Source organism: Ochotona curzoniae, unplaced genomic scaffold (genome assembly GCF_017591425.1).
Source record: "Ochotona curzoniae isolate NIBS_2020 unplaced genomic scaffold, NIBS_Ocur_1.0 scaffold_2476, whole genome shotgun sequence".
Lineage (NCBI taxonomy): Eukaryota > Metazoa > Chordata > Mammalia > Lagomorpha > Ochotonidae > Ochotona > Ochotona curzoniae.
In genome coordinates, this window is record NW_024467095.1 from 1,299,895 (window position 1) to 1,327,687 (window position 27,793).

A 27,793-nucleotide genomic window follows, 5' to 3' on the forward strand; every position below is an offset into this window, starting at 1 on the left:
ATGGAAGAGCTTCCTCTCTGTCTCTCCTCTCTGTATATCTGACTTTGCAATAAAAATAAATAAATCTTTTTTTTTTTAAAGTAATAATGTAAAAGGTGCTTTGGCTATTGCTTCTGGTGAGGTTGCCGTGCAGGGTACGGCAGTCTTGCCTACAGGGCAGCTCCTGAGCCCCATGGGATGGCCCTGGATCCTGCTGGCCCTGAATGGCAGATCTGTGTGATGAGTTGGCCTGAGGGGAGCTTGTCCAGAGCTGAGCTGATCTTGCGCCTCAGGGTGGAGCTGGGCTGTGTGTGAGCGTACAGCTGGTGCTACCTTTACTTTCAGTGTCTTCTGATATGATCATACACCATCATTTTGTGATTTGTTGATGGGCTTTTGTTTATTTGAAAGGCAGGGAGAGAGAATTTTCCATCTACTGATTCACTTGTTAAATGCCTGCAATAGCCAGGGCTGGGTCAGGTAGAAATCAAGAGTCATGAACTTAATCTAGGTCTCCCATGTGGGTGTCAGGGCTGTCTCCCAGGGTATGTTAGCGGTAAGCTGGGATCGGAAGCAGAGCCGCCACTTGAACCCAAACGATCCAACACAACAACACCGGCAAGCAAACAGCTACAAATACCCTGCTAATTTCTTTCTAAGATTTATTTATTTTTATTAGAAAGGAAGATTTCTAGAGAGGAGAGATACAGAGAGAAGGTTTTCTATCTGCTGGTTAACTCCCCAAATGGTTGCAATGGCAAGAGCTGAGCCGAGAGCGAAGAGTTTCTTCCAGGTCTCCCACAAGGGTGCAGGGTCCCAAGGACTTGGGCCATCCTTTGCTGCTTTTCCAGGCTATGCAGGGCACTGGGTCAGAAGCAGCACAGCCAGGACATGAACTGGTGTCCATATGGGATGCTGGGTTCCCAAGGCAGAGGATTAGACTATTGAGCCATGGCATCATCCCCAGTCTGGTACTCCTATTTTCTTTTTAAAAATGATTTATTTAATTTTTATTGAAAGGCAGATTTACAGAGAGACAGTGAGAAAAGATCTTCCATCTACTGGGTCACTCACCAAGTGGCCGTAACATCCAGAGCTGAGCTGATCTGAAGCCCGGAGCTGGGAGCTTCTTCTGGTCTTCCACATGGGGTGCAGGGGCCACCTCTGCTGCTTTCACAGGCCCCAAGCAGGAAGCTGCATGGGAAATGGAGGAGCCAGGACACAAATCAGTGCCCATATGGGATTCCAGTGTATGCATGGCTAGGACCTTAGTCACTAGGTTACCGTACTGGGCCCCAACCTGGTACTCTTTAAAAAGATCTATTTATTTGCTTGAAAGAGTGATACAGGCAGAGACACAGAGAGATCTTTATTCCCCAAATAACTGCAAGAGTCAGGACCAGGTCAGGCGAACTGCACCAAAGTCTCTTCCACAGGTGCAGGGGTCCCATGCTGCCTTCCTGGGTGCATTAGCAGGGAGCTGGATCAGAAGTGGAGTCGGTTGGACTTGAACTGGCGCTCTGACCTAAGCTGCTGGGGTGGCAAGCAGAGGCTTTCCTCCTGCGCCATACATAGTGCAGGCCATGTTCTTTATGCTTTTTAAATTTTCTCTCTTTCTTTCCTCCCTTGCTCCCTCACTCCCCTTCCTTCCTTCTCTCTTCTCTTCTTTTCTCCTCTCTCTCTCTTCTTTCTAACGAATGTGTGTCTTCCTCATGAGACTTGTTTTCCATGAGCACAGAGATCATGTCTGTTCCCTCTTCACCAGTTTTGGCCTTAATGTCTGGAGTGTAGTAGCAGGTCAGTAAATGTTTGCTGAAACATTGTGGGTGACCCTTGTCTATGTGAACTACAGCAGGCATGGTTTGTCAGTGAGGCTGAGCGGCCTTATGGTCTTTGACTATATAAAAACTGTCCATGTGGTTGGCACTGTGGTGTGGAACGTGAAGCTGTTTGCATCGCCGACACCCTATATGGGCACCAGTTTAAGGCCCAACTGCTCTGCTTCTAATCCAGCTCCCTTCTACAGCACCTGGGAAAGCAGCAGACGGTGGTCCAAGTGCTTGAGTCCCTGGCGCTGTGGTGTAGTAAGCTAAACCTGTGCCCGTGGTGCTGGCATCCTATATTGGCACCAGTTCAAGTCCCGACTGCTTCATTCCTAATCCAGCTCCCTGCTGACGCACCTGGCAAAGCAGCAGAGCATGGCCCAAGTGCTTGGAACCCTGCACCCATTTGGGAAACCCAGAAGCAGCTCCTGGCTCCTGGCTCCTGGGTTTGGACCGGCTCAACTCCGGCCACAGTGGCCACTGGGAGGGTGAAGCAGCAGATGGAGCTCGGGTATCTCTCTCTCTGTGTCTCTCTCTCTCTCTGACTTTGCTTCTCAAATAAAGATAAATGAATCCTAAAAAAAAAAAGAAAACCACAAAAACCCTACTGTATGTCAGAGCCTGGGATAGGCTCTGGGCAATAACTCGCCTGCCCTCGTGACGGGATGGGTCCCTCAGCAGTCACGTTGTGCGCACTGTAGGCATGGATGCAGCTCCTGCCCGGCACAGGCACTCAGCGCGCTCACAGACAGTGTGCTGCTCCGGAAGCTCCGCCTCCTGCGCGTCTTTTTTTTTTCTTTACTCCGGAACGTTTCTTTCCGCCCTACCTTATCTTCCGCCGGACTCATTTGAGCCACGAACTCTTCCGGGATCTTCCGGTCCCCGGTGCGGCCGTCCAGGGAGCCAGGTCGGCCACGGCGTGCACCGGCACCCCGGGCTTGCGCGAGCCATGGCGGGCCTGACGCTGTTCGTGGGCCGCCTCCCGGCCTCGGCCCGCAGCGAGCAGCTGGAGGAGCTCTTCAGTCAGGTGGGGCCGGTGAAACAGTGCTTCGTGGTGACGGAGAAAGGTAGGGGCGGGAGTCGCACGGGCGCATTTTCCGACCCGTCGCCCTGGGAAGGGCCGGGGAGCGGATTCTGTTGCAGAGCCGAGCCTGGCGAGGGCGGGTCCTGAGGGTCGGGATGTACGTACTGGGTAAGCGCCCGCAGGTCCGGTCCTCGGCTCACGTCAGCTGATTTCAAGGCGTGGTGGCGAGTTTGACTCGGGTTATCTGCTTGTTGGACGGGGAATCTCGATTCCTTTTACAGGAATTCGGGGCTTAGGGAGATTGAGAGCTTTAAAGGCCCACTAGGTGTTTCAGCGTGTAATGGTCAGCTCCCGACCAGTGTGCTGCCTCGTTGTCCACTTATGTACTTATTACGTGGTTATTAAAGATTTGCTTATTTTTACTGGAAAGACAGATTTACAGAGGAGAGACAGAGATCTTCCATCTGGACTGTCGTGGCCTGTGGACCCTCGGGGGCTACTGCGAAGACTGGCCTTGACCGCCATCTGGTGCGATCTGATTTGCATTTCAAGAGTCTCAGTGGCATCCGTGGTGTGAGCGAGCTCTGCGGGGCGGCCAGCAGCAGAGAGCAGGCAGCCGGCTCTCGCCATGATGTACATGTGAACACTTGGTGCTGGACCGAGATGGTGGCTGTGGAGAAAGGAGTTGGAAGGTGGACATTTTTGGTGTCAGGTGGAGTTGAGAGGATCTGCTGCCGAGGGGTCGGCTGTCAGCTGGAAGAAGCAGCTGCAGGAACTCCAGCCTGACCACAGGGGCTTGCTCTGAGCCACGAGAGAGGTGCTGAGTTGTGGAGTACCGCTGTGCACTTCACAGTCTCTCACTCGTCAGTAGGAAGGTGGGCTGGCTTTAGAGTGAGGCTGCTTTGTAGGGTTGTGGTGGTAGAAGCATTTTTTCCTCTTACCTGTGCTTGCCGGGGGCAACTGATCGGCAGCTGTGGAATCCAGATTGTACCTGTCGCTCCTTCCAAGGCAGCTGGGTCTGTAGCTGGCTGCCTCTTGGCTTTTGGCAGCACTGGTAGAAACTGATGTCTTGTGGACTTTCCCTATTCCCTCCATGGTGTGTGAGCATGTGGGTAGGCAGGGCTGATAATCACACCATCTTGGGGCCAGCATGGTGGCTCAACAGGCAGGTCCTGCACCTGCAAACGCCAGCATCCAGTATGGGTGTCAGTTCATGTCCTGGCTGCTCCACTACTGCTCACATTCCCTGAGACAAGACCCAATGTGTTAGGGCTCTGCACCTGCGTGGGAGACCCAGAAGAGGCTCCCGACTCCTGCAGCCTTGTGCTATCTGGGGAATGTAAATAGTCACCCTGTCTGTGTTAGGACTGTCGCCATGGCTCACTGCTGTACAAGCGTCCACCTGGTTGTTATTTTAACTGTAGATCCAGGTGAGTGTGTGAGACTGCTGCACATGGGTATTTTTGGTTTTTTTTTAAGCTTTATTTTATTTTTATTGAAAGGCGGATATACAGAGAGGAGAGACAGAGAGGAAGATCTTCCATCCGATGATTCACTCCCCAAGTGAGCGCAACGGCCGATCTATGCCGATCCGAAGCCAGGAGACTCTTCCAGGTCTCCCACTCGGGTGCAGGGTCCCAAAGCTTTGGGCCGTCCTCGACTGCTTTCCCAGGCCACAGGCAGGCAGCTGGACGGGAAGTGGGGCTGCTGGGATTAGAACCGGCGCCCATCTGGGATCCCGGGCGTGCAAGGCGAGGACCTTAACCACTGCGCCATCGTGCCGGGCCCAACACATGGGTGTTTTTTAAACTGCAGACTAAGATGTGGATGTTGAGTGAGTTATGACTAAAACTTTTTATTTTCTTTTCTTTTGAAAATTGCCTTGTTTATTTGACAAGCAGAGTTAGAGAAAGAATCTTCAGTCTGCTGGTTCATTCTCCGAATGCTGCGATGGCTGGGGCTTACCTGAGAATGTTCTGAAGATAACATGAGTTAGACTTGGTGAATGCTTTGGAAAGGTTTAACGTAGCACTGATGCCTAAGGAGTTGGCACTGAACTCTCCAAGATCCCCAAGCAGCATTTGCTGTCTGAAGTTCTTTGTCAGGGTCTCAGGTTTTTATTGCTGATCTGTTTGGAGAAGGGACTGCATTGCTACATTCTGATTTTCAAAGCTAACTGTAGTTTCCCACCTTCTGTAAGTGATTTTTGTTGTTGTTCTAGTTCCTGGTGAGCATGCCTATGGAGAACCCTAGATCATGGATCCTTTGTGTTCTTGAGATTACTAGGAAAGAGGTCCCAGCAGTAAAGACAACAAATTAGAAGCAGGAGGATGCCCAGCCGTTCGAGTGAAGTGTGAAAGGGGCCGTGATGCCAGGCCTTTTTTGTTTCCTTGACTCTTGGCAGACTGTTAACACGATGGTGTGGCGCTCTGGTTTGAGCCTGGAGGGTTTTCTGGGGTCACGCCCTTGGCTTGTGGTTCGCTCCGACTGCCAGCTTGCCTGCCTTCTTGTGTTCCTGCAGGGAGCAAGGCGTGCCGGGGCTTTGGCTACGTCACTTTCTCCATGCTGGAAGACGTTCAGCGGGCGCTCAAGGAGATCACCACCTTTGAAGGCCACAAGATTAGCGTGACAGTTGCCAAGAAAAAGCTGAGGGATAAGTCCAGGAACAAGGGGAAAAATGGTGAGCTTCTGACTGCTGGGGTGAGCTTCTCCCGAGAGGCTGTGTGCCTCGGGGGAGGAGCTTCCAGAGTGTGAAGCTTCCTGAATCTCTTGGATGTCCGCAATCACCTGGTGTGGTTTTGATTCTCACTGTGGTTCTCCTGTCTCCGCCTTGCTCCGGGAAATCTGGTACTCCTGGGCGGTGTGACCCTGTGGTGAATGTCACCTGTCACTAGTAGAATTTTGCTTTTCCCTCTAGTATTCTGGTTTAGAAGTGAATTTACTCCATTGCCTCTCTTTCTCTCTTTTCTCCTCTAGAAAATTCAGAGACCCTTAAGGAACCGAAATCTAAAAAGGCCAAAGTGGCAGCTAAGAAAGCCAGGTTGATCATTCGGAACCTGAGCTTTAAGGTGAGCGGCCAGGAAAACGCTCGAATGGCCTCAAGGTGGACAGAGCCCCGCCTCACTCCCTGGTGGAGTGCCTCCCGTGGGTGGTGTCACCGACTTCCTTCCTTTGGGCCATGGAACTTAGCCCTGCTGAATCCAGAAAGTGAGCCTGTAGCAGCAAGAATTGACTGAAGACACCACGTGTGCTGCCTTCACTTGGGGAGTTACTGCTGAAAAAGGGACGGGAAGAAAGGCTCTCTGACACCTGTCTGCCTGCCTCTTAGATACATAGTGGGGTGACCCGCTCAGCAGTGCCTGGCACCTTAGTGTGGAGGGTATGAAAGCAGCTCAGACATTCAAGCTCAGGTCCTGATAAATGGGCTTGGTTGTTGCTGTTTGCTGGTTTTTGTTTGTTTGTTTGCTGTTGATATATTCTTTTTCTTTCTTCCCATTTGCCTTCAGTGCTCAGAAGATGACTTGAAGACTGTTTTTGCTCAGTTTGGCGCTGTCCTGGAAGTTAATATCCCTAGGAAGCCAGGTACCGTACCCTTTGGCTGGCATACATTTGATTCAGATCAGTTACTGCGCTTCTCCATAATATGCTCCATCTCAGCGCTGTTTGAAATAGAGATGCAAGGTTCGTGTCACTGCCAGGTGTATGTGAAGTAGAGCACTTGGTAAGCCATAGAAACCCAAATAATAATGCTATTCCGTGATGGGATTTTTAAGAAGACCAGAATTAGTTTCATAAGACTGGTTATTTCGAGCTTGAGAAAGATGTTGTCGTGCTCCCCAGGCCAGAGTCGGAGTGCACTGGGCAAGCCGACAGACACTGCTGCTTTCAGAAGGCTGGCTGGTTGGCAGGATTTGGCCAATTTTTGAATCCAGGTTGTTCCAGATTTCTTCTTCATATTCTGGCTATCCCATTGCTGCCTCTGTTTTTTTTTTTTTTTGTCTGTTTGTCCACAGATGGGAAGATGCGTGGTTTTGCTTTTGTGCAGTTCAAGAACCTCCTAGAAGCGGGAAAGGCTCTCAAAGGAATGAACATGAAAGAGATAAAAGGCAAGTTTTCTCTACCCTTGCCCTTGGGCAGGAAAGCTCTGGGGTAATCCTCTGTGCATTCTCAGGAGATGGTGCATTGCTTCTCACTGGTAATGCAGAGGCTGCTCTGAGGAACTGTGCCAGATACTCGACCCTAGGGTTCCACTTGAAAGCGCTGGTATCAGTAGCCTTTCCTTGATTTTCTGAGTGTCCTATTAATTCCTAATAAAAAAAAAATGTTCCTAGGATTGTTTTATTTTATTTATTTGAGAAACAGAGTAAAAGACAGAGGGACAAAGAGACAAAGTTCTCACGTGCTGGTTCACTCCCCTGGTGCCTGCAGTGGCCAGGATGCCTGGAATACAGTCAAGGTCTCTTTTGTGGGTGGAAGGGGCCCCACACCTGCTGCCTCCCATGATGGGGAGTAGTAGGAAGCTGGAACTGGGCTCTGGTATGGAATGTGGCCTGGGCATCCCAGCTGCCGTGCCACGTGCCCACCGTCCCTGGAATAATTGTTAGTTGATGCAGGTTGACGTATAAGCTCTTCCCTTGTGGGTGTGACCCCCTTTCAGCCTCTGGGGGCGTTAGATGACGAGGCTGCTCTTGATTCATCTGGCGCTGTGCTGAAGGAGGACATCATTTAGACTTTCTGGCTCTGAATCTGGTACAGATGATTCCAAAAGTCTTGTTTTCCTTCTTACTAGTCTTACTGGAAACATTGTTCTTATTCCACATTATCCTGGGTGTGCTGGCTGTATAGAAAGGCAGAATTTCTGTTCACTGAAGAAAAAGCTAAATGTGAAAAGGAGTAGGCAGTTACTGGAAGCATTCTTTAAGAACTAGCATCCTGTAGCTGGTGCAATAGCTCAACTGGCTGGTTCTCCACCTCCAAGTGCAAGGATCCCACATGGGTGCTAGTTTGAGTCCCAGCTGCTCCATTTTCCATCTACCTCCCTGCTTGTGTCCTGGGAAGGCAGTGGAAGATGATCCAAAGCCTTGGAACCCTGCACCCATGTGGGAGACCTGGAAGAGTCTCCAGGCTCCTGGCTTAAGATGGGCTCAGCTCTGGCCGTTGTAGCCATCTGAAGAGTGAGCCAGCAGATGGAAGATCTTTCTCTCTCTCCTTTTTGTAAGTCTTTTTTTAAATTTTATTTTTATTTATAATAAATTTATTCTATTTTTGATGATATTCACATAGTTATAAAGGATGCGTGCCTATGTGGACCACCACCAGCCAGGGTCAGGGGTGTTAAGGAATGGGGGAAAAGTAGATGAGACAATTGTCTCCAATCTCTTTTTTTCCTCCCTGTACCGTGGGGAGAGAAGGGGAGAGGGCTGCTCCCAGAAGCCCAACCACATCAGAAATAAATACATGTTAAGGAAAAAAAAGACTAGCATCGTCTAAATTGACAGTTTGTTTGTCTGCCACTCCTGTTCCTGTAGGGACGTCACTCGTAGGAGGTAGAGATGTTGAAGAAAACCCTCTGATAACACTTTTCTTTTCTGACAGGGCGGACTGTGGCTGTGGATTGGGCCGTGGCAAAGGATAAATATAAAGATACACAGCCCGTTTCTGGCTCAGGTGAGTTGCAGGAGTGGCAGGTAGAAGGAATCCCCTTGCGTGTATGTCCTGAGCGAGAGGGGGCAGACAACTCCTCTGTTTATGATCAGATTGTAAAAGGACCTGCTGGTCTGAATGCAGACACCGGGCTGGACATACCCAAAGCACAGAGCATGCAGGGAGAGTGATTGCAGGGGTGTGTGTAGCCATCTGGTGAGCTGCTCCCTCCCTCACTCCGTGGCAGTGCGGGCTCTGGGGAGCTCCGTCCAGTCCTGGGTATGGATGGTGGGACAGGCTGAGTTCATTGTCCCTGCTGCTTTCCCAGCTTCTCATCCTAAGGAGCAGTGCAGCATTAACAATGGAGAAACTTAAAACTGGTTTTCTTCAGAGAACAATGGCTCCAAGCCCTGACTCTCAGGCAACAGAATTGCTATAGATGGAAGCTCAAGGTTGGGCCCGGAGGGAGCCTGTGCTGGCCGGGGGGCCCCCTGGACTGGGCCCTGGGGGTGCCTGGCCCCGCTGCTCACTGCTCCTACTGCTGAGTGGGAAGAGCTCCAGAGGGGCCTGGCAGATGTGTGCTTGGTTTGTGTGGGTTTGGGTTTTGGTTTTTGCTTTCCTCCCTTCATTTCTTGTCTTGTTGCATACAGGAAAAGCAAATAAATACAATCTGAAATTCTGTAAAAGCAGAGAAACTTGGCTCCTTGGAGTGTCAGTTACTCATGGTAAAATAACTTCGCTTTAGCACTAAGCAAGGTTCTAATTTTCTTTACCTCTTTGTAGGTAAGAGCAAAAGCGCTGAGCCTAACCATCAGGAGTCAGTTAAAAAGAGTAGCAAAGATGATGAAGACATAGAAGAGGAACATGATGATGTTGAGGCTGATGATGATGATGATGAAGATGAGGATGAAGACTCCAAGGTGACGCAGGCAGTGCAGCCTCGGAAGAGGTAAGCAGCCAGGCCTGTTCCGTGTGTGGAGGAGGACATGTCACGTCCTCTCCAGCAGTGTGTCACTTCCTGTGTTGTGGTTCTTTGTGGCATCCCAGATCCTTAGCTGCAGATTGTCGTTGCAGAGCAGACAGGAAAGCTGTCCCCGCCGAAAGCAGTGACGAGGATGGCGACGATGCTTCTGAGGAGGACAGTGACCCGGAGGAGGGGGATAGTGTGGCTGACACAGAGGACCTGGCTCGGAGCGATGGCAGTGCAGAAGAGCAGGACGACGAAGGTTTGGGCCCTCAGGAGTGCCTTCCCCCTCCGGCTGGACCCTGAGAACAGGGCCACGGTCCCCCATTGGGGTGTCTTTGAATAGGACCCGAAGATGTTTGGTCAAGTTGGCATCTAAATGCTGCAAAGGAAACCTTTGTAATTCTTTCTTCTAAATTGTTTGCTTATTTATTTCTTTTTGGAGTGGTACTCGAGGTTTAAGATGCTCTGTTAGGGGATTTGCAGCTCAGCTTAAAGCTGAAGTAAAAGCTTTCTGTCTTGATTGCCCAAATCCAAGTTGATTGAATAACTGGATAAGCAGGGTATCACATGTCAAGACCTAGCTGGGTTTTTATAGTAACTCCTTTGAGTTAGGAGGGGGATAAAGGACTCCGCAGACAGCTCAGGCTGCTGGCTGCAAGACCACGGCCTGGCCGGCTCAAGCCACAGACGGTGATTTTCCCCCAGGTCTCACTGCTAGCTGGTTTTGTTCCTGGTGAGCCTCTTCCTGGCTTGCAGACTGCCCCCTTCCTGCGGTGTCCTGCGGTGTCCTCACATGGCCTTTTGCTTGTATGCCTCAAGGAGGAGAGAGAATTAGCAAAATGAGCAGAACGGTCTCTTTCTGCTCCTGAAGGGACACCCGGCTCGAGCGCCCTCAGGTAGCTTGAGTGCCCTCCTCTCCTGCTGTCTTTAACTGCAGTCTCACTGGGGCTGCTGTGTGTTGATTAGAAGGCACAGTTCAGTTGATAAGGCCCTTTTGGAGTGAGCAGTACAGTTGTCACCAATCCCTGTCACTCCCTTTATTAAGAACAGAACTTTTACCAAGAGATGCTCTGGTTTTTCTGGGTGGAGGGTTTTATTCAGCTGTGTTTCTTCCTTTTTTGTGAGTCTGGAATATTTGTTTGACAGTGTAAGAAATCTGAAGAAATAAGCTTTTTTTCTTTTTTTAAAGAATCATTTATTTTAAATTCAGAGAGGAGAGACAGATAGCTTCCATCTGCTGGTTCACTCCTCATGTGTGTGCAACAGCTGGAGCAGAGGCAAGCTAAAACCAGGAGCCAGGAGCCTGGAGCCCACGTGGGTGCAGGGTCCCAAGGCTTTGAGCCATCCTCTGCTGCTTTCCCAGGCCACAAGCAGGGAGCTGGATGGGAAGTGGAGTGGCCAAGATACAGACTGGCGCCCATATGGGATCCCAGTGCACGTAAGGTGAGGATGTCAGCCACTAGGCTATCATGTTGGACCCTCTAGTGAGAGTTTTAATGCATTTATAAACAAAAATACATATATTCACACACAAAGTGTGGTGTACATTTGCTAATCAAACGTTTCCTTTATGCTTTTATGCTTTGAAGTTGATTTTTTTTTTTTTTTTAATTTGAGACAGATAGGGACCGAAAGCTCCCATCTACTCAGGCCTACTGTGAGTACTGGCTGTGTTTTGCAAGTCAGGAGCAGGAACTTGATTCAGTTGTGAGAACCCATATAACTTGACCTACTACTGCCTGTCATGCCCTAGGTGAAAGATTTGTCCCAGTCATTGGTCCTTTATGTTTCCAGAAAATTCTCTCTGTAGCAGCACTGGTGGGAATGCCTCCCCTGGGCTTTGGACAGAATCGATTCTGCGGATCTGATTTTGTCAATCTGCAATGAAAGATAGCATCTCATTTCTTGCAGGATTTTTTAATGTAATTGTGAGTTTAAGCGTGTTGCCATGTGTTTCGTGAATGCCCTGTTACTTCTTTTTGCTTTTATAATTAAAGCAGTCTGTTTTAGGAAGTTAGCTGCTTGTTGAGTGCCGGAGGCTTCTCAGTGTGTTCTTTTACCTCAGGTTCCCAAGTCTCAAAGAAGAAGAAGAGGAAGTTACCGTCTGACGTCAGTGAAGGGAAAACAGTGTTTATCCGGTATGCTTCCTGCTTTCTGAACTGCTGCTTGTGCTCCCGCTGGGGCCTTCAGCTCCCCTGCTTCCTCCTTCCTCCCCTCCCCTCCTCCTGATGCTAGTCCCGTTAGGTCCCGCAGACTTTTGAATGTTTTTAAGGCTTAGCACATCTGAGCACTGAGAGCCGCAGGGAGTCAGAACTGTTACACAGAAGACGGTGGAGGAACTTGTGCTCCTCCCGAGCTCCCCTTTGTAGTTGGAGTCAGTCCAGCTGCTACAAGCCTCTTGTTCTGGGCTTTGTTTTAGAAGGAGTGCTGGGGAGGAGTAGCACCACCTGTGCCTCAGGACTTCATGCCTGACTTCTCCTGTAGTGCAGTATCTAAAATGAAGTAAGACACCCCGCCTGTTTCCAGGGGAGCGGGAGTGGAGTTGGGGTGGAGATGGGTAGGCTTTGAGTTTGATTTTAGAGGTGAATATTTTACTCTTTTGTGCAGCCTATTAAGTTCTTAACAGTGTGTTTTCGCAAACTCTATTTTTTGTTACTGTGTTACTTAGAACTTGTACGTAGAAAGTGTTGTGTTAGTGGAGGATTCAGCTTCTTGAGAAGGAAGAGTCATCATATTCAGAAGCCTGTGACCTCAGTACCATGAATAGCATCCCATATGTATCTTCCAGTTAATGAAGAGCTTAGGGCAAAGGAATGAAGGGGAGGTAAAGGGATGGTTGTACACAGATGTAAATTAGGAGAAATAATGCAGCTAGGCTGTCCTGCTGCAGAAAGCCTTTTGAGAAATTTGAATTACTTCATGGATTAGAATTATTTGTGGGGATGTTTATTGAGTATGAAACAAGCAGCTGTTTATATTAGGAAGTATTTTTCTCAGCCTTGGAAGGATGTGCTGGGGAAATGAGGAATCTTTACATTGAAATCTTTTTATTTTTAAAATTTTGTTTCAAAGGCACAGTTATAGAGAGAGGAAGAGACATGGAGCTCTTTCTGCTAGTCCACTCCCTGAAAGGCTGCAATGGTTAGGGCCGGACCAAACTGAAGCTAGCAGCCAGGAGCTTCTTCTGGAATGTGTATGTGGTGCAGGGGCGCAAGTGTTGGGCTGTCTTCCACTGCTTTCACAGCACACAAACAGGGAGCTGAGTCACAAGTGGAACCCTTGGGGTTTGAATCTGTGCCTGTGGGACGCTGTTTCTAAACGGGGGTGCAGCTCAGAGGCAGCAGCCCCTGGCTTGGACTCTGCACTCATTTCGTGAGTTGTAATCCGAGTATGCAGGAGGAGGTTCACCAGTTACGTGCACACACTATGCAGTTTTATACTTTTGTGGTTGACATTTCTTGTGACCTGTCCCCCACAGAAACCTGTCCTTCGACTCTGAGGAGGAAGACCTCGGGGAGCTCCTGCAGCAATTTGGAGATCTCAAATATGTTCGCATCGTCTTACATCCAGACACAGAGCACTCCAAAGGTGCGTGCTGCCCGTGGCCAGGCCCTGACTCCGGGCGTCGAGGATACGTGATGCGTGCTGTTCCAGGGGTCTGCAGTGATGTAGCTCAGTGTCTCAGTGCCATGGAGCCATGAGGAGCCCTGGCATGTTGAGTGAGGCTTCCATGGCGTCTTCAGTGGCTGCCAGACATGTTTGTCTAAGCTTGTTTATTTCCTTTAGGAATGTGAATTCCATTTGTTATTCTCCTTTGAATTTCCAGTGTGTTAGGATGGTGGGACATGAATCACTGCAGGGTGATTGGATGGCTGAAATCCCTTTTTTTTGTCTTTTGGTTTCTATTCAGTTTTAGGTGGGAGCTTTGTTGCAGGGGCAGCAGTCAGAAGTAGGGCTACTTTTTTTTGTCTTTCCTAAAACTGTATTTTGAGCTTCAAAGGTTAGTTACTTATTCTGGTACGCTATTGTTAGGTTAAGCATCTGCCCACTCATGTGTCATAATCCTGTGTTTCATTGCCAGCAGTCCTTCTAAAGCACTGAGTTACCAAGTCAGGACTACTGCCTCCCAGAACCTGAGGAGGCAGCTGGACTCACGAACCAAGGGTGATGCTGAACAGGCAGTGCTGGATGTTGGCATTTTAGCTGGTGTCTTCACTGCCTAGCTAAACCCAACTTTTCTCATTTATAAAAGGAGTGGGTGCAGCTAGATCACTTAATGCGCTTCAGGTCTAATATTCAGTTAAATTTCTTGGACCATCTTCATTTTTAGCAGTTTTTCTAGAAATGGACAACTAAACTTGTGTAAGATATGCAGAGTATGATATTACTTTAATTTTATGATCTTGCTTTACTTCCATAATATCCAACCTCTTGGCCCTTTTTGACTGCAGTGTTATATTGGGTTGATATCTTCAAAATATAGTCTAAGTCAACCCACTTTATTTCTTTTTGGTCGGTTAGTAGAGTTAATGATCCTAGCAAGGATATTTGAATTCCTTTTTTCCCTACGTTGTCTTCCCTTGCCCATGGAAGTTTCCTGATAGCTCTCATGCCGGCTCTTGCAGCCTGTGCTTGTCCTCCTGTTCGTTCCTCTCCCTGGGCTGCTTCACTCACCAGGAGTGGTAAATGCTTGTTTTTCTGCAGACTTTCAGGGAAGTGGGCCCTGGAAATGTCAGTGATAAAAGGCTTGCCCTTGGAGACAGAAGCTCTTGTTTTCTTCCTGTTGGAAGACCAGGCTAATATTCCTGTTAGAAACATCTCTTCCCCCTTTCTACCTTTCTTATAAATATCCTTCTGTATCTTCGGGAGATTGGTGCCGGGACCCACTGTGGGTACCAAGATCTGCAGATGCTCAAGTTCTGTCTATCACATTGTATAGTGTTTGCATGTAATTGATGAACTTCCTCCCAAATACTTGCATTACCATCATTGCTAGATTACTTACAATACCCAATGCAATGTAAATAATGATTCCCTATTCTTTGGATGTTGATGATGAGAAGAAAGAGTCTATATGTGTTCAGTATAGATGTAGTGTTTTTTTCCTAAATACTTTGAATCCGTAGTTGAGCCCACTGGTGAGGAACCCACCCTTGGTGGAGAGCTGACCATGTTCGGTTCCTTCTCTTGAGTATCCGGTGATGCTGTGCACTCAGGCTGCTGCTGGGGAGACAGGAGTGGAGGACTTGAGTGCGTGGGGCCACTGGAGCAGGGACACTCGCTTTGCGTGGAGGAAGCAGGCCCCTCACACACAGTGGGGACCTTTGACCTGAGCTACCATGCGTATGCTTACAGCCAGTGAGCTGCCGTCCGTTCTTGTAGCCCTGTGAGCTGTAGGAACTACGGTAGTGTTTTCACATTTTACATTTAAAACAATACTAACATAGAATTTTGAAACTTGTATTTTTTTTTCAATGATTTTTCTTTTAAGAGAGAGTCACAGAGTGACGAAACTTTCCTCTGCCTAGGCGTACCCAAATGGCTGCCAGCAGCCAGGGCTAGGCCAGACTAAAGCGAGGAGCCTGAAACGCCACCTGGGCCTTGCGCATGGGTGACAGAGAGCCAGGTGCTCATGCTGTCACCTGCCTGATGGACATTGTCAGGAGGCTTGCGTGGAAGGTGGGCGTCAGGACTTGAACCCAGGCATTCTGCTGTGGCTCCTCAGCCAGCAGGTCAGACTCTTGGCCCTGTGTCTTTTCTGGGACATTTAGTAGGGGATTTGCTGGAATGGAAAACATCTTTTGTCTGCTTATAAAGGCTGTTTTTTTGCTGACGTCAGAAATTTGGATGGGTTGATTGGTCTTGCATCTGACTGACAAAAGGCACAGCTTCCTGGTTGCCTGGTGACGTTCATGGACTTTTGCTCCAAGGGGCAGATCTGTTACTTGGTGCCTCCCAAATGACTGTGCGACTGTGAAACCTGTGACCAGCTTCAGGATTATACGGCTCCTGCCTCCTGTGTTAGCTCTCTAACAGGACTCTTGGTAGGTGATGCTAAAATAAACAGGAGGTTGCAATTTCTTCATCATTTCCTGTGTTTCTTGTTAAGTGGACGGCTGAAAAGACTGTGGTTCTAGGAAGCAATGACAGTGTCGCTGAGCACAGGTGGCCGTCGTGCCTGACGCAGTGCTCGACACAGTGCCTCTGTCATCGTGTTTAGTGAGTGGATGCCACCCTCGCTTCCACCCTGCGTCAGGCTGCGGCCGCTGGTCATGAGGCCTTGGGCCTGCTGGTTGGCGCAGGGGCTGGAGCTCTCACTTTGGTCTGTCCCTCATGCAGGCTGTGCCTTTGCTCAGTTTGTGACCCAGGAAGCGGCTCAGAAGTGCCTGGCAGCGGCTTCACCCGAGGCTGAGGTGAGACGGGTGCATCGTGACCCTGGGACCCGGAGAGGGTGGTTCGGGACCACATGTTGCTTACCCAGAGCCGCAAGGTTGATATTGCCACTGTCAGTAATCATAAAGACATTAGACACTTTATGTTGGATACCGGGGCTTAGACGCATTGTCTTATTTAATCCTAAAATCAGCCCCACAAGGTATGTAGTAGCCCTCTGTTTGATAGGTGAGGAAACAGTAATATGTCTGAATTTGCTGTCTGTGTTCAGCTTCTAGCCTAGACTAGTCATGTGAAAGACTGAGAAAAGAAGGTTTGAAGTCTGTGTTTTAAGTCAGTGTCTGAGGGAGAAAGTACATAATGGTGATTTTTCTGTGTGTAAATTGTTTTAAGGTTATTAGATTACTTTGTATTCACACATTGCTCTACTAATTTAAAGCTTTTTAAATATTAGTAGAAATGTGATTCAGATCATTTTCCTTAATTTGGGCCTACTTTAGAACTAACCAATTGCCACGAAACAGTAAGTGGCTGACTGCTGCCTGCCCCCGGTGTATGTGGCCGTTCCCACAGCTGTCCTCCGTGGAGAGCCGGCCCGTCGTGGGGCTCGGCTTCCGGAATGTGGCGGGTTTGCTGTCTTTCCTCACTGCTCCTGTCTGGCTTGAAGTTTCTGCTTGTGCATTTTAAGAGAGGTTATCTTTGAACAGGGTGGCGGCCTTAAACTGGATGGCCGCCAGCTCAGGGTGGATCTGGCAGTGACCCGGGACGAGGCTGCGAAGCTCCGGACGAAGAAGGTGAAGAAGCCGACGGGAACGCGGAACCTTTATCTGGCCCGAGAAGGCTGTGAGTGTTGAGGGAGACGTGAGCCTGGCACTAAGCAGCTGGCCCTGCGCCCTGAGCCAGAACTACTGTTGCAAATGAAAACCCGCTTGTCCTCTTTCACAGCGTTCTGTGGATCGGTGTTGCGCTGCAGTGGCTGGGGCTTCCTACTAGGGGTTAGGCAGTCCTGTTCTTGCTGCCTGAGCGCCTGCGAGATGCGGACTCCAGTCACCTTGCTTCTGTCGTTCTTTCTGAAGAAGTTAGGACTTAAATTACTCCTGAATTATGTATGAATGAATATGTGTATGCCCTGCCTTTCACATGCTGGTGGGAGGATCGTCAGACATTAGCTTTAAGTTAAACAGTCGCTTCTTTCAGGACACTCAGGGTTTATCAGCTTATCTCCTGCACAGCTGCCTGGCAGGGCTGGTGATGTTTTTCCTTTGGCCTTTGCTACTCGGCTTCTGTGCAACGTGACTGCCTGCTGGGCTGGCTGATCTCGCTGATGATCACTGGCTCTCAGGTACAGGAGCAGCAGTTCACTTCCAAAGGGTAGATTACAAGTGGGAATGTTTTGCTTTGCAAAATTTTAGAATTTCCTCCAGGCGTTTGCTTGTACCTTTGCCCTTGTCCGTGAAGTTTCTGTGAGGGAAGAGAATGAAAAGTGGAATGAAATCCAGGCACGTTCAGAGTTGTAGTCCTTGAGAGCAGCTCCGAGCCCAGCCTAGCCCTGTAGCCTATTTCTGGGTCGAACCACATGCCTGACCAACATGGTCCTCTGGGCCTGGTCGGAGTTTGCATCATTCAGTCACATTCTTGTTGCTCAATGGAGGTCCCCTTGCTGACGCCTTGGCCCTACTCCCTCCTTCTGCAGTGATCCGTGCTGGGACGAAGGCTGCCGAGGGCGTGAGCGCTGCTGACATGGCCAAAAGAGAACGGGTGAGCAGAGAAGCCCCCGGCTGTGGGATTCCGCACTGCCTCTAGAGTCAGTGCGAAGCTGCTGGTTCTGGATGTGCTTGTCCAAGAGCCACGGGTGATCCTGGCACTTCCCACGGCACAGAGGGGCAAGAGGCGCGAGGGCGGGACAGCAGGTGACCCACAGGAGACCGGGGCTGGTGGGAACCCTGGCAGAGTCTGAAAGATCAGTTATAGGAAGGAGTCGACCCAGGTCTTAGGAGGAGTTGTTATCTCTAAATTATAAAATCATTTCAGGAAAACTCCCTGTTACAGGCATTTCCACTGTTACTTGGAACTGCTTCAGTGCCTCTGTTGCTTAGTGATAGCAATTTCAGCAGGTTTTACTTTTTCCCATGTATGTTAGCATTCCAAATGCTAAGCCAGCCCAGAGTGGTGAAGTTCATAACCGTTAACAGCATTAGCTGTGCAACTTCGAAGAGGAGAAGGTGACGAAGAGAAGTGAGCATATGACAGTGGAGGCAGTGTGGTCCTGTGTAGATCCGAGGGTTCATCTGTTTTGGCAGTGAGCATCTGGAAATCATGTGTACCCATTTTCTGACCAGTGCAGTGACAACCTATTTAGCAAAAAGCTCACTAGGCTGTTTGTGTGCTTTGTAAATTCACAACAGGCACAGCTTTTTTTCTAGAGGAAAAGTAGTCTGTAGAACCTTGACCTGGTACGCCCTTTAACCCTCACTTCCAGAAAGTGCATTTTATTATTTGTTAGAAACCTTTACCGAATAAGAAACAGTGGGATCTGAGATCGTTGGATCAAAGGAAGTAGTTAATTGTAAACCACTTTCTACCACATTGTTTTTTTAAAAACAATTAGGGGATGTCATTCACCATCCCATCCCAGAGAGGGCGCTGGAGCAACGTGGCTTGGATCGTTGCTCCAGAGCTGAGCACGCCTCTGTGGCCACTGGCACTTGCTTGCCTCGCTCTGCCCCATTTCCTCTCGCATGGACTGGATTGTTGGCTTGAGTTGGGAAGGTGAATATTGGACAGATGATAAACCTCAGTATGCTTTGTTACTTACTCTGGGTCAGCTCTTTTTTTTTTTTAAATTGAGATTTTTTTTTTTTATTTATTTGAAAGGCTGAGTTAGAAAGTAGGATGGAATGAGAGACAACATTTATTCTTCTGTTGCATTGCCCAAATGGCCACAGCAGCCGAGACTTGGCCAGGCTGAATCCAGAAGTCTGGAATTCCATCCAGGTCTCCCATGTGGTTGTCCAGGGTCCAGGTACTTGGGCCAACCTCTACCTACTTTCCTAGGAACATTTGCAGGGAGCTGGATTAGAAGTGGGGCAGCTGGGACTCAAGCTGGCACCCATGTGAGAAGCTGGTGGGCCAGCTTGGTGAGTGAACCATTTTTTGAGGGGGTTGCTCATTTAGAGCAACTCATATTTGCAGTTCCATTGTCTAGATGGAAAATTGAACCCTAAGTCTTCCTGTAATTTCCCCGGTGAGAGCTTACTGCAGAGCCGCTGTCACTGCCAGCCCACCATCCTTCCTCTGTGAACTTGCACCAGGCCTTCTGTGGAGCAGGCTGTTTTCTTCCGTTTTTTTCTACATGTGGTCATGGTGGAGGGCCATGGTCCTTTGACATAGGCTAACTACGAGCTTGCCTTTACAAAGGGTTGGCTGTCCTGTTCACGGTGTGTTATTCCCTTAGTTTGAGCTACTGAAGCACCAGAAACTCAAGGACCAGAATATCTTTGTCTCCCGGACCCGCTTGTGTCTACACAACCTGCCGAAGGCTGTGGATGACACTCAGCTCAGGAAGCTGCTGCTCACGGCCACCCGGGGCGAGAAGGGCGTGTGCATCAAAGAGGTGAGAGCTGGCCCTGCCCGGGGAGTGAGCGTCCCTCGCAGGCGGCGGTGTGGACAGAGCAGTAGCTTTTCTTTGGTTCCTAAGAATTGTCTTTCCCGTCTGACCAGACTGCAGCAGATCTGAGGAAGGCTCTGTCCTCATAAATCAGTTTGTTAGACGTGGAAGCAGCTTATTAAATGCATGATGGATTTTCTTACAAAGAAGAGTATGTGTGCACGTTCCTCCTCAGAAGAGTACCGTTAGGTTTGCCCTCTGGTGAGAATTCTCAGTGCCCCCGACAAAGCCACACAAAGGCTCCTCTTTTGAATCAGACTCTGTATGGGCCCAGAGGCCTTGTCATGGCCCCTGCTGCACCCCGTGTGTGTGATCACACGTGCCATTACGTTGACCCGAGTTGTTAGTCCTTTCTTCTCACCAGAGTGAACTTTTCATGGAAAATATTATCTCCCTTTTCTGACAACGTAGTCATTTCCAAATTGGTATTTGATTTATGTATTTGAGGGATAGAAAGGCAGATGGACACAGAGTTCCCAGCCCTCCCCAGATGCTCCCACTAGCCAGGGCTGAGCCCAGGCCAGAGCCAGGAGCTGGGCACTTAGTCCAGATCTGCTTCCTGAGTCGCAGCAACCTGAGTGGGTTAGCATCTCTGCTGCCAGCATCTGTCATAACAGGAACCGGAGTCAGGAGTCAGCCTGGGTCCTGCAAGATGGAATGTGGCTGTCTTAGCTGCTAGGCTACATGCCCATCTCAAGAGTCATTAAAAAAGTGTCATTGCCAATATTTCTTGGTCCCTGGAAACCTCCTCAGATTGTCTGTATTGGTATTTGGGAAATTATGTAAGTGACTTTGAATGTATCAGCACATATCTGATGCCGTTTTTAGTAAGTGGCTTATATCATTACTGGCATAGGATTCAGTTATATATCCAAATCCACATGTCTGTTCATTAAGTCTGTCATAATTTAGAGATCTATGTATGTTATACAATATTTGCATTATATTGAATTTTTCTCTATTACAGACTTTATTTATTTGAAAAGCAGAGTTACAGGATTGTGGGAGGGAGATGTTCCATTTGCTGGTTTACCCCCCAAATGGCCACAGTGGCAAGGGCTGAGTCAAGTCAAAGCCGGGACACAGGAGCTTCTTCCGGGCCTCCTCCAGGGGTGCGGGGTCCACACACTTGGACCTTCTTCCACTGCTGTCCCAGATACGTTAGCAGGGAGCTGGATCAAGAACAGAGCAGCTTGGACTGAACTGGCGCCCATATGGGGCCGTATGGGAGCAGACAGCTCTTAGACATTTTCCTTGGCAAGTTTCACTTTGTGTTTGTAAACTTGTAAACTTTGTGTTTGTGAGCTCTTAGAAGCAGCACATGTTTGTAATCGGCCGTGGGTCCTTCCAAGTGATGCTCTAGTTTGACTTTGGATGGTTATGTTTCTGCCCCCTGCCCTCTCACTGAATCTCTTGAGGCAGTTCAGGCCAGGCAGTGTGACTCAGTGTTTCTCACTGCTTACAGTGCAGGGTGATGCGAGACCTGAAAGGTGCTCCTGGGGCTGCCAAGGGCCAGTCTCTGGGCTACGCCTTTGCCGAATTCCAGGAACACGAGCACGCCCTGAAAGCCCTCCGCCACATCAACAACAACCCCGATGTCTTCGGGTCTCAGAAGGTGAGCCTCGCCCCCGGGGAGGTGAGGTCCCTGTGGCCACCAGCACAGTCGTGGTAACGTCCTTCAGCCCAGTGTCCTCTGTGGCAGGGGGATTGACAAGTTGGAGGGGTGGGACGGGCATGAGTGGTGACCCGAGTGGGAAGAGGGCTAGAAGGGGCTGAGTTGGAGGGTCCGCTTGCTCCCGCTTGCCGGACTGGTCCTTGTCTTTGGAGAAAAGAGGTGAGCAGCAGGGATTCCAGAGGGTGGGAGACTGAAGAGCGTGAGGTGGAGGGGATGAGCTCAGCTCATGGGCCTCCCACATCCAAGTCTGCCGCATGCCATCCTGTCTCCCTCTGCCGCAGAGACCCATCGTGGAGTTCTCTTTGGAAGACCGAAGGAAGCTGAGAGTGAAGGAGCTGAGGATGCAGCGCAGCCTGGTACCTTCCAACACCCCTCTGGTTTTTTTAAAAGGACAAATGGAAACTTGCGGTTTGTTCAGTTCGTGCCCCTGCTCCGTGAAATCAGCTCTCTGCCCATTTTGACTGTTTGTTGTGGCTGCCTTTGCTGGTCCCTCTGTGACAGCCCTACAGGGGAAGACCATAGAGGAGAAGCAGGTGTGGTTGCCACCATCGGCAGTTCTGGTCCAGTGCTCACTGAGGATGGGATATCATAGTGGCCAACCCAAGGCTTTCCATTCCCTGTAGTTGCCAGCTGTCCCCTCCTTTGGTCTCTGGTGGCTCTGGAAGCGTGGCATCTGCTAGTTCTAGAACTGTTTCTAATTCACTGTGGTATGGAGGGAAGAGGAAAAGCATACTCAGGTTCAAGCTCTGGCTAGTTCCTTTCTGTGTTGTCTCTCTGGAACTCCCCCTGTGAGATGGGTTAACAATACTTACCTCCCAGGACGGATGAGAATGAAGCGAGCTGATGTACCATTGTCTAGCATAGCGCACAGCCAGCACGCAGTCCCGTCCTCATTTTCTTCAAGAGTTACTTAGTTTTATTTGACAGGGAGATTTACATAGAGACGGATTGATAGAGATTTTCCATTCACTACTTCACTTTCCAAATGGTCGTAATGTTCAGAGCTGAGTTGATCCAAAACTAGGAACCAGGAGCTTTCTCTGGATCTCCCACATGAGTGCAAGGGCCCAGGTCCCTAGACCAGCTTTCCCAGGCCACACGCAGGGAGCTGGATTGGAAGTGGAGCAGCAGGGATGCCGGTACTTGCATGTGGAGGATTAGCCTGTTGAGCTCCTCCATCATCCTCCAGGACACACGGGTCCAGATTATTCTAGATTCTGTAACTCCCACAGTGCTCATCAACACTGCCCCTCAGCTTGCACATCACATGGCAGCTGTTGTAGTCTGCGCTGTGTGGTGAGCAGGTGCCTGATGTCAGTGGCTTGGATGGTGGCCCTGGCTGGGAAATCCTGGGAGCTGGTTGTTCAGGGAAGCTCTGCTGTTGTAGATGATGAGGTGTTACTGCCTCTAGTCATGGCTTCAGGGAAGGTTCTGAAGCTGGCAGCTTTCTTAAACCTCCAGATTTCTTGCTTTGTTACCTCCACTGCCCTTACGTTCGTACTGCTGTGTCGGTGCAGAAGTCCCTTTCTCTGACTCAGCTCACATGGCTCTTCCTCAAGTAGCACTGGTCTCCTCTCACCCTCATGACATGGATTCCTGTGAATGTCCTTAAACCATTTTGGTTTTACTTGAAAAAATTATGTATTTTTATTGAAAAGGCAGATTTACAGAGAAGGAGAGAGAGAGAGAGAAAGCTCTTGCATCTGCTGGTCCACTCCCCAAGTGGCCGCAATGACTGAAGCTGAGCCAATCCAAAGCCAGGAGCCAGGAGCTTCTTTCAGGTCTTCCATGCAGGTGCAGGTTCCAAGGCGTTGAGTCAACCTCCCTAAATGCTTTCCCAGGCCACAGGCAGGGAGCTGGAAAGGAAATGGAGCGGCTGGGACGTGAACCAGCACCTGTATGGGATCCTGGCTCTTGCAAGGGGAGGATTTGGCCACTGAGCCATCACACCAGGCCCTTTGCTTTGTGTGTTTGTGTCTCGTATCTCCAGGAGGCATGAGTCCTGAAAGGAAAACACTTTGCTCTCTGTTCTTGTGTCATTGCTGCTCAGCAGCAGACAGGCATGTAACGCGTGTACCCTCAGCATGGCTTCTGTCAGTTAACTCGTCTAGATTTTGATGAACTTCACTGTGTTGATTTTAGTGCAGGTGAACCTGTGACATCTGTCTTGCCTTCCCGCAGCTCGGTGTCCTTGTCGTCTTCACTTCGTGTCTTCCTTCTCTTTCTGAGTTGGAGGGGAACGGTTGTGTTGTGTCCCCCACCCAGTAACCGCCTGTGACGGGATGTGGTCTGTGCCTCACTTGGACTCACTCCTTTGAAGTATCTCCCTCTGTGGGGGACAGTGTTTCCTTCCTTTACCAAGCTCCCATAAAGCCCCTCCCCTGTTAAAGATTGCCCACATGCGAATCCTGTCTGAGAGCAGGTGGCTTCTTTCTTGTTCTATGCAGCAGAAAGTGCAGTCCAAGCCTGCAGCCCGTGAGCCGTCGAAGCAGCAGCCAGAGGCTGGAAAAGGTAGGCAGCAGGTGGCTCCCAGACGCGCTGCCGAACCGAGTGCGGCTCCCCGCAAGCCGCAAGACAAGGAAGGCTCGACGAACTGGATGGGCTTCCAGACCAAGGCTGAGGTGGAGCACGTGGAGCTGCCCGACGGGAAGAAGAGGAGGAAGGTCCTCGCGCTGCCTTCACACCGAGGCCCCAAGATTCGGTGAGCTGCAGATTGGCTCAGGCCCAGCTGACTTCTCAGTGGCATTTTTTGAGTGAAAGGGATGCTGAGTGCCGTGCCAATCTCTGCAGCGGTGTGGGTATTGCCTGCAGATCAGATGGCAGAGGGAATCTTGGAGCAACCATCTGCCACTCTTCTGCCCTGCCTCCTTGTCTTCCTCCCAGCTGAGGCTGCATATTTGACCTTAATGGGAGTTTCCTTTTGGGGCATCAGATCAGTGCTGTGTTTTTTAAAAAAGTCAATTGTTGCAAAATATTTATTAAATAAATGAAGGTATTTGAGATTCCCATGAGATTTTGAGCAAAAACAGTATTGGGCCTTAGGATAACCTGTGGTGGTATTCCATTTTAGAAAGACAGGACCTGTCCTGGGCTGGGAAAGGGCTAGTGTAGACAAGGGAACCGAACGCCATTTGGTGGAAGGACCCAGGCTGACCCTCGCCATCTTTTAGGTTACGGGACAAAGGCAAAATGAAGGCCCTCCCTCCCAAGAAGTCAAAGGCACAAGCACGCCAGTGGAAGCAAGAGAAGCAGCAGCTTGCTTCTAAGCAGGTAAGTCATGCAGGGCGTCTGTGTTTGTCTGGGTGAGATCAGTGAGCCAACAGCCATGCCCCTACCTCGGTTAGTTGAGCAAAGTAAAAGTTCTTCAGCACTGGAAGAGAAAGGCGAAGCAAACTGCCACCTGTCCTCAGCTCAGAGTTAGACGTTCCCAGGCAGGCCTTGCTGCACCTTTGGAAAAGGACCAACCGCACTTCACCCGGTACTATGGAATGAGACCTGTCGCTCAGGGAAACGTCACAGTGCCCGTCTGGCTGGCCAGGCTTCAACCACTCACCCTCAGTACACCATTGATACCGTCTAATACACAATCATCTGAACATTTCCTCAATGGCCTTGAAAGCGTCTTTCAGGCTTGGTTACTGCGAGTCAGATCTCCCACAGAGTCCACATGCTGTGCTGGTTCTTGCGTTCCTGCGATGCTTTTTCAGTCTGTTAATATCCGCTTGCTGCTCCTCCCACTGCCCCTCTGTCTGCTGTTCATTCGCGCGAGAAGCTGGGTGACTTGCCTTTGGAATGCAATGCATTGTGAATTAGCTGCTTCCCTCCTTCTGTCCTTTCTGTATCAGCTCATGTGCCTTGCCTATCACCTGTGTGGATCAAGAGACTTGATCAAGTTCATTCTTGACAAGAGTGTTTCGTGGGTGGTTCCATGGTTGCCTTCCATGCTGTGTGGCACATCGCACCTGGTTGCCAGTTTGGCACGCCACCAGGGCTAAGCAGTAGACACAGGAGCCGTCTGCCTAGCCCTCCCTGTATCAAGGCCTCCCCCTCAGGCTTCGCCTGGCGGCTTTAGCAGCCCCAGAGTACCAGGCAGACCCACTGTGTCATTACAGGTGGCAGAGTGGTGATTGTCTTTTTAAGTAGCATTCTAGAAAGAAGAACCCTCCCTATTAATCACTCATTATCAAGAGACGGTCTAGGAAAGGCAAGCTAAACGTTGATTCTCTTCATATTCCCCCTTATCACTTTCCAGCGTGAAGAGCTACGGGCTGTCTAGTTTCCAGGGTGAACAAGATTTTTGCTAATATTGTGAAATTCTGAGTTTGCATTGTTTCAGTTAAGTGCAGTCATTGTTCTTGTCCTGTGTTAGGCCAACAGAGGCCCATTCAGGGTGGTTCCTGAGTCTTTTTTTGTTTGTTTTATTGTAAAGTCAAATATACAGAGAAGTGGAGAGACAGACAGGAAGATCTTCCATCTGATTATTCTCTTCCCCAAGTGGCCGCAATGGCCAGAGCTGAGCCAATCTGAAGCCAGAAGCTTTTTACGGGTCTCCTATGTGGGTGCAGGGTTCCAAGGCTTTGGGCCATCCTCAACTGCTTTCCCAGGCCACAATTAGCTGGATGAGAAGCAGGGCCGCCGAGACACAAACCAGCGCCCATACAGAATCCGGGCATGCATGCAAGGTGAGGATTTTAGCCACTAGCCTACTGTGCCAGGCCCCCTGAGTCTTTTGAATATGATCTCATCTTTGATAATGTCCTTGCTTTGAAACTTTAAAAAGTTAATGGAAAAAAATGGAGTTAAAAGTTTATTTTGGTCCCAGTGCAATGGCTCAATTGGCTAATCTTCTACCTCTAAGCACCAGGATCCCATAAGGATATCGGTTCGTATCCTGGCTGTTCTGCTTCCTGTCCAGCTCCCTGCTTGTGGCCTGGGAAAGCAGTGGAGGACGGGCCAAAGCCTTGGGGTGCTTCACCCGCGTTGTAGATCTGGAGGAGGCTCCTGGTTCCTGGCTTCAGATTGACTCAACTCAAGCCATTGCTGCTATTTGGGGAGTGAACTAGTGGGCAGAAGATCTTTCTCTCTGTCTCCTTCTCTGTAAATCTGCCTTTTGAAAAATATTAACAAATTTTTTTAATGTTTGTTTGATATTAAAAAAAGAAACCTGGGCTAAAATCCACACCTGATTTGTCACTTTCCCTGAACTCTTGAAGACTCCTCACACAGTACCTCCCAGGCTCATCTGGATGGCTTCTCTGGTCCTGGCATGAGCCATTTTTGCAAGGAACTCTAGTTCTTTTTAAGAAAAAAATGTGTCTGCCTTCTTGAGCAGGTGAGATCAGGCTTGCTTCTCCTTTTCTCACCTTCCTTTAAAGACAAAACCAGCATTTAATTCCCATCCTATTCAAGAAATCTGTGGGGCCTGGCATGGTAGCCTAGTGGCTAGAGTCCTTGTCTCACATGCGCCAGGATCCTGTAAGGTGTCAGTTTGAATCCCGGCTGCTCCACTTCCCATCCAGCTCTATGCTTGTGGCCTGGGAAAGCAGTCGAGGATGGACGAAGGCCTTGGGACCCTGCACCCATGTGGGATACCCGGAAGAGGTTCCTGGATCCTGGCTTCGGATCGGTATAGCATCGGCCGTTGTGCTCACTTGGGGAGTGAATCATCGGATGGAGGATCTTCCTCTCTGTCTCTCCTCCTCTCTGTATGTCTGACTTTCCAATAAAAATAAATAAATCTTAAAAAAAAAAAAGAAAAAGAAAAAGAAATCTCTGGCGAATGTGTGCCTCTGCTGTTCCAGGGATCCTTTCTTGAAGTCCTGTAGGCAGGATTCTTGGTAAAGCCGGCAAGAATGCGTAAACCCTAGGCCAACTCACCTGGATTGACATTCAGATGACCAGCGGAAGCACTTGGGCTGGGCCGATACCCATCCCCTTGTGGCCTCGCTTCCTGCCGGTGGATAGTTCCTCCTGAGCCTCTGCAAACCCTCCTTGCCTTGTGCATTGGCGTCGGCGCCCACTGGTTTCCTCTCGTGGTCTGCAAGTCAGGTGGAGCTCAGTGATTGCAGCTGATGGTACCTTGTGTTTCCTTTCTCATGTGTAGGTACCTAAGAAGAAAGCTAAGGGAAACAAGGCTGAAATCCACTTCAACCAGCTGGTCGAGCAGTATAAGCGGAAGCTGTTGGGCCCGTCCAGTGGAGCGCCTCTGGCCAAGAGGAGCAAATGGTTTGACAGCTGATGGCGGCAGTAGATTGGACGCCGAGCCGAGCTGTGTCCTTGCTGAAGCTCCCAAGCCTCCTTGCTTCCTGCATCTGTCACCAGAGGAAAGGAGGTCCCGAGGGCACTGCCACCCAGTTGGGAGCCTCCCTGGGCCTTGCACAGCTGAACTGGGGTCCCTCCAGAGCGTGGTCAGTAAGCGATGAGGAATCACTCAGAACCATCGGGATGCTCGTATGTTGTCCGGACTGCTGTGTGAAGTTTTGTCTTTAATTATTGTACAGGTTTGTGCTTTATTCCTCGGATGGAAACAATTGTAAAATATATCTGGAGTGCTGAATTTTTAAGAGGTATATTTTGTCAAGCCCCTTCTATAAATAGAGTTCTGTTTTGCTTTTTAAAATAA

At 49.6% G+C, this 27,793-nt stretch overlaps 1 protein-coding gene across 2 annotated transcripts; it reads left to right on the forward strand.

Moving 5' to 3' along the window:
• Positions 1-2,683: 2,683 nt before the first annotated feature.
• On the forward strand, positions 2,684-27,793 carry RBM28 (RNA binding motif protein 28). 2 transcript variants are annotated; one of them, XM_041002014.1, is made up of 19 exons: positions 2,684-2,869; positions 5,348-5,506; positions 5,803-5,894; positions 6,333-6,408; positions 6,840-6,932; positions 8,422-8,493; positions 9,253-9,418; positions 9,544-9,695; positions 11,502-11,574; positions 12,915-13,024; positions 15,776-15,849; positions 16,537-16,672; positions 17,523-17,587; positions 19,284-19,442; positions 20,962-21,111; positions 21,453-21,527; positions 23,619-23,872; positions 24,342-24,441; positions 27,275-27,793. In XM_041002014.1, exons 1-19 carry the CDS (start codon positions 2,752-2,754, stop codon positions 27,407-27,409), a joined length of 2,259 nt encoding a protein of 752 aa, XP_040857948.1. In that variant the 5' UTR covers positions 2,684-2,751; the 3' UTR covers positions 27,410-27,793. The 2 variants fall into 2 exon arrangements, with proteins under 2 accessions (XP_040857948.1, XP_040857949.1); XM_041002015.1 differs by having other exon boundaries at positions 23,622-23,872.

Coding starts and splice junctions, on each gene's coding strand:
- RBM28 (XM_041002014.1), top strand. CDS start 2,752: ATGGCGGGCCTGACGCTGTTCGTGGGCCGCCTCCCGGCCTCGGCCCGC. Junction 6,409..6,839: donor TAATATCCCTAGGAAGCCAG/GTACCGTACCCT, acceptor GTTTGTCCACAG/ATGGGAAGATGCGTGGTTTT. Junction 13,025..15,775: donor AGACACAGAGCACTCCAAAG/GTGCGTGCTGCC, acceptor TCCCTCATGCAG/GCTGTGCCTTTGCTCAGTTT.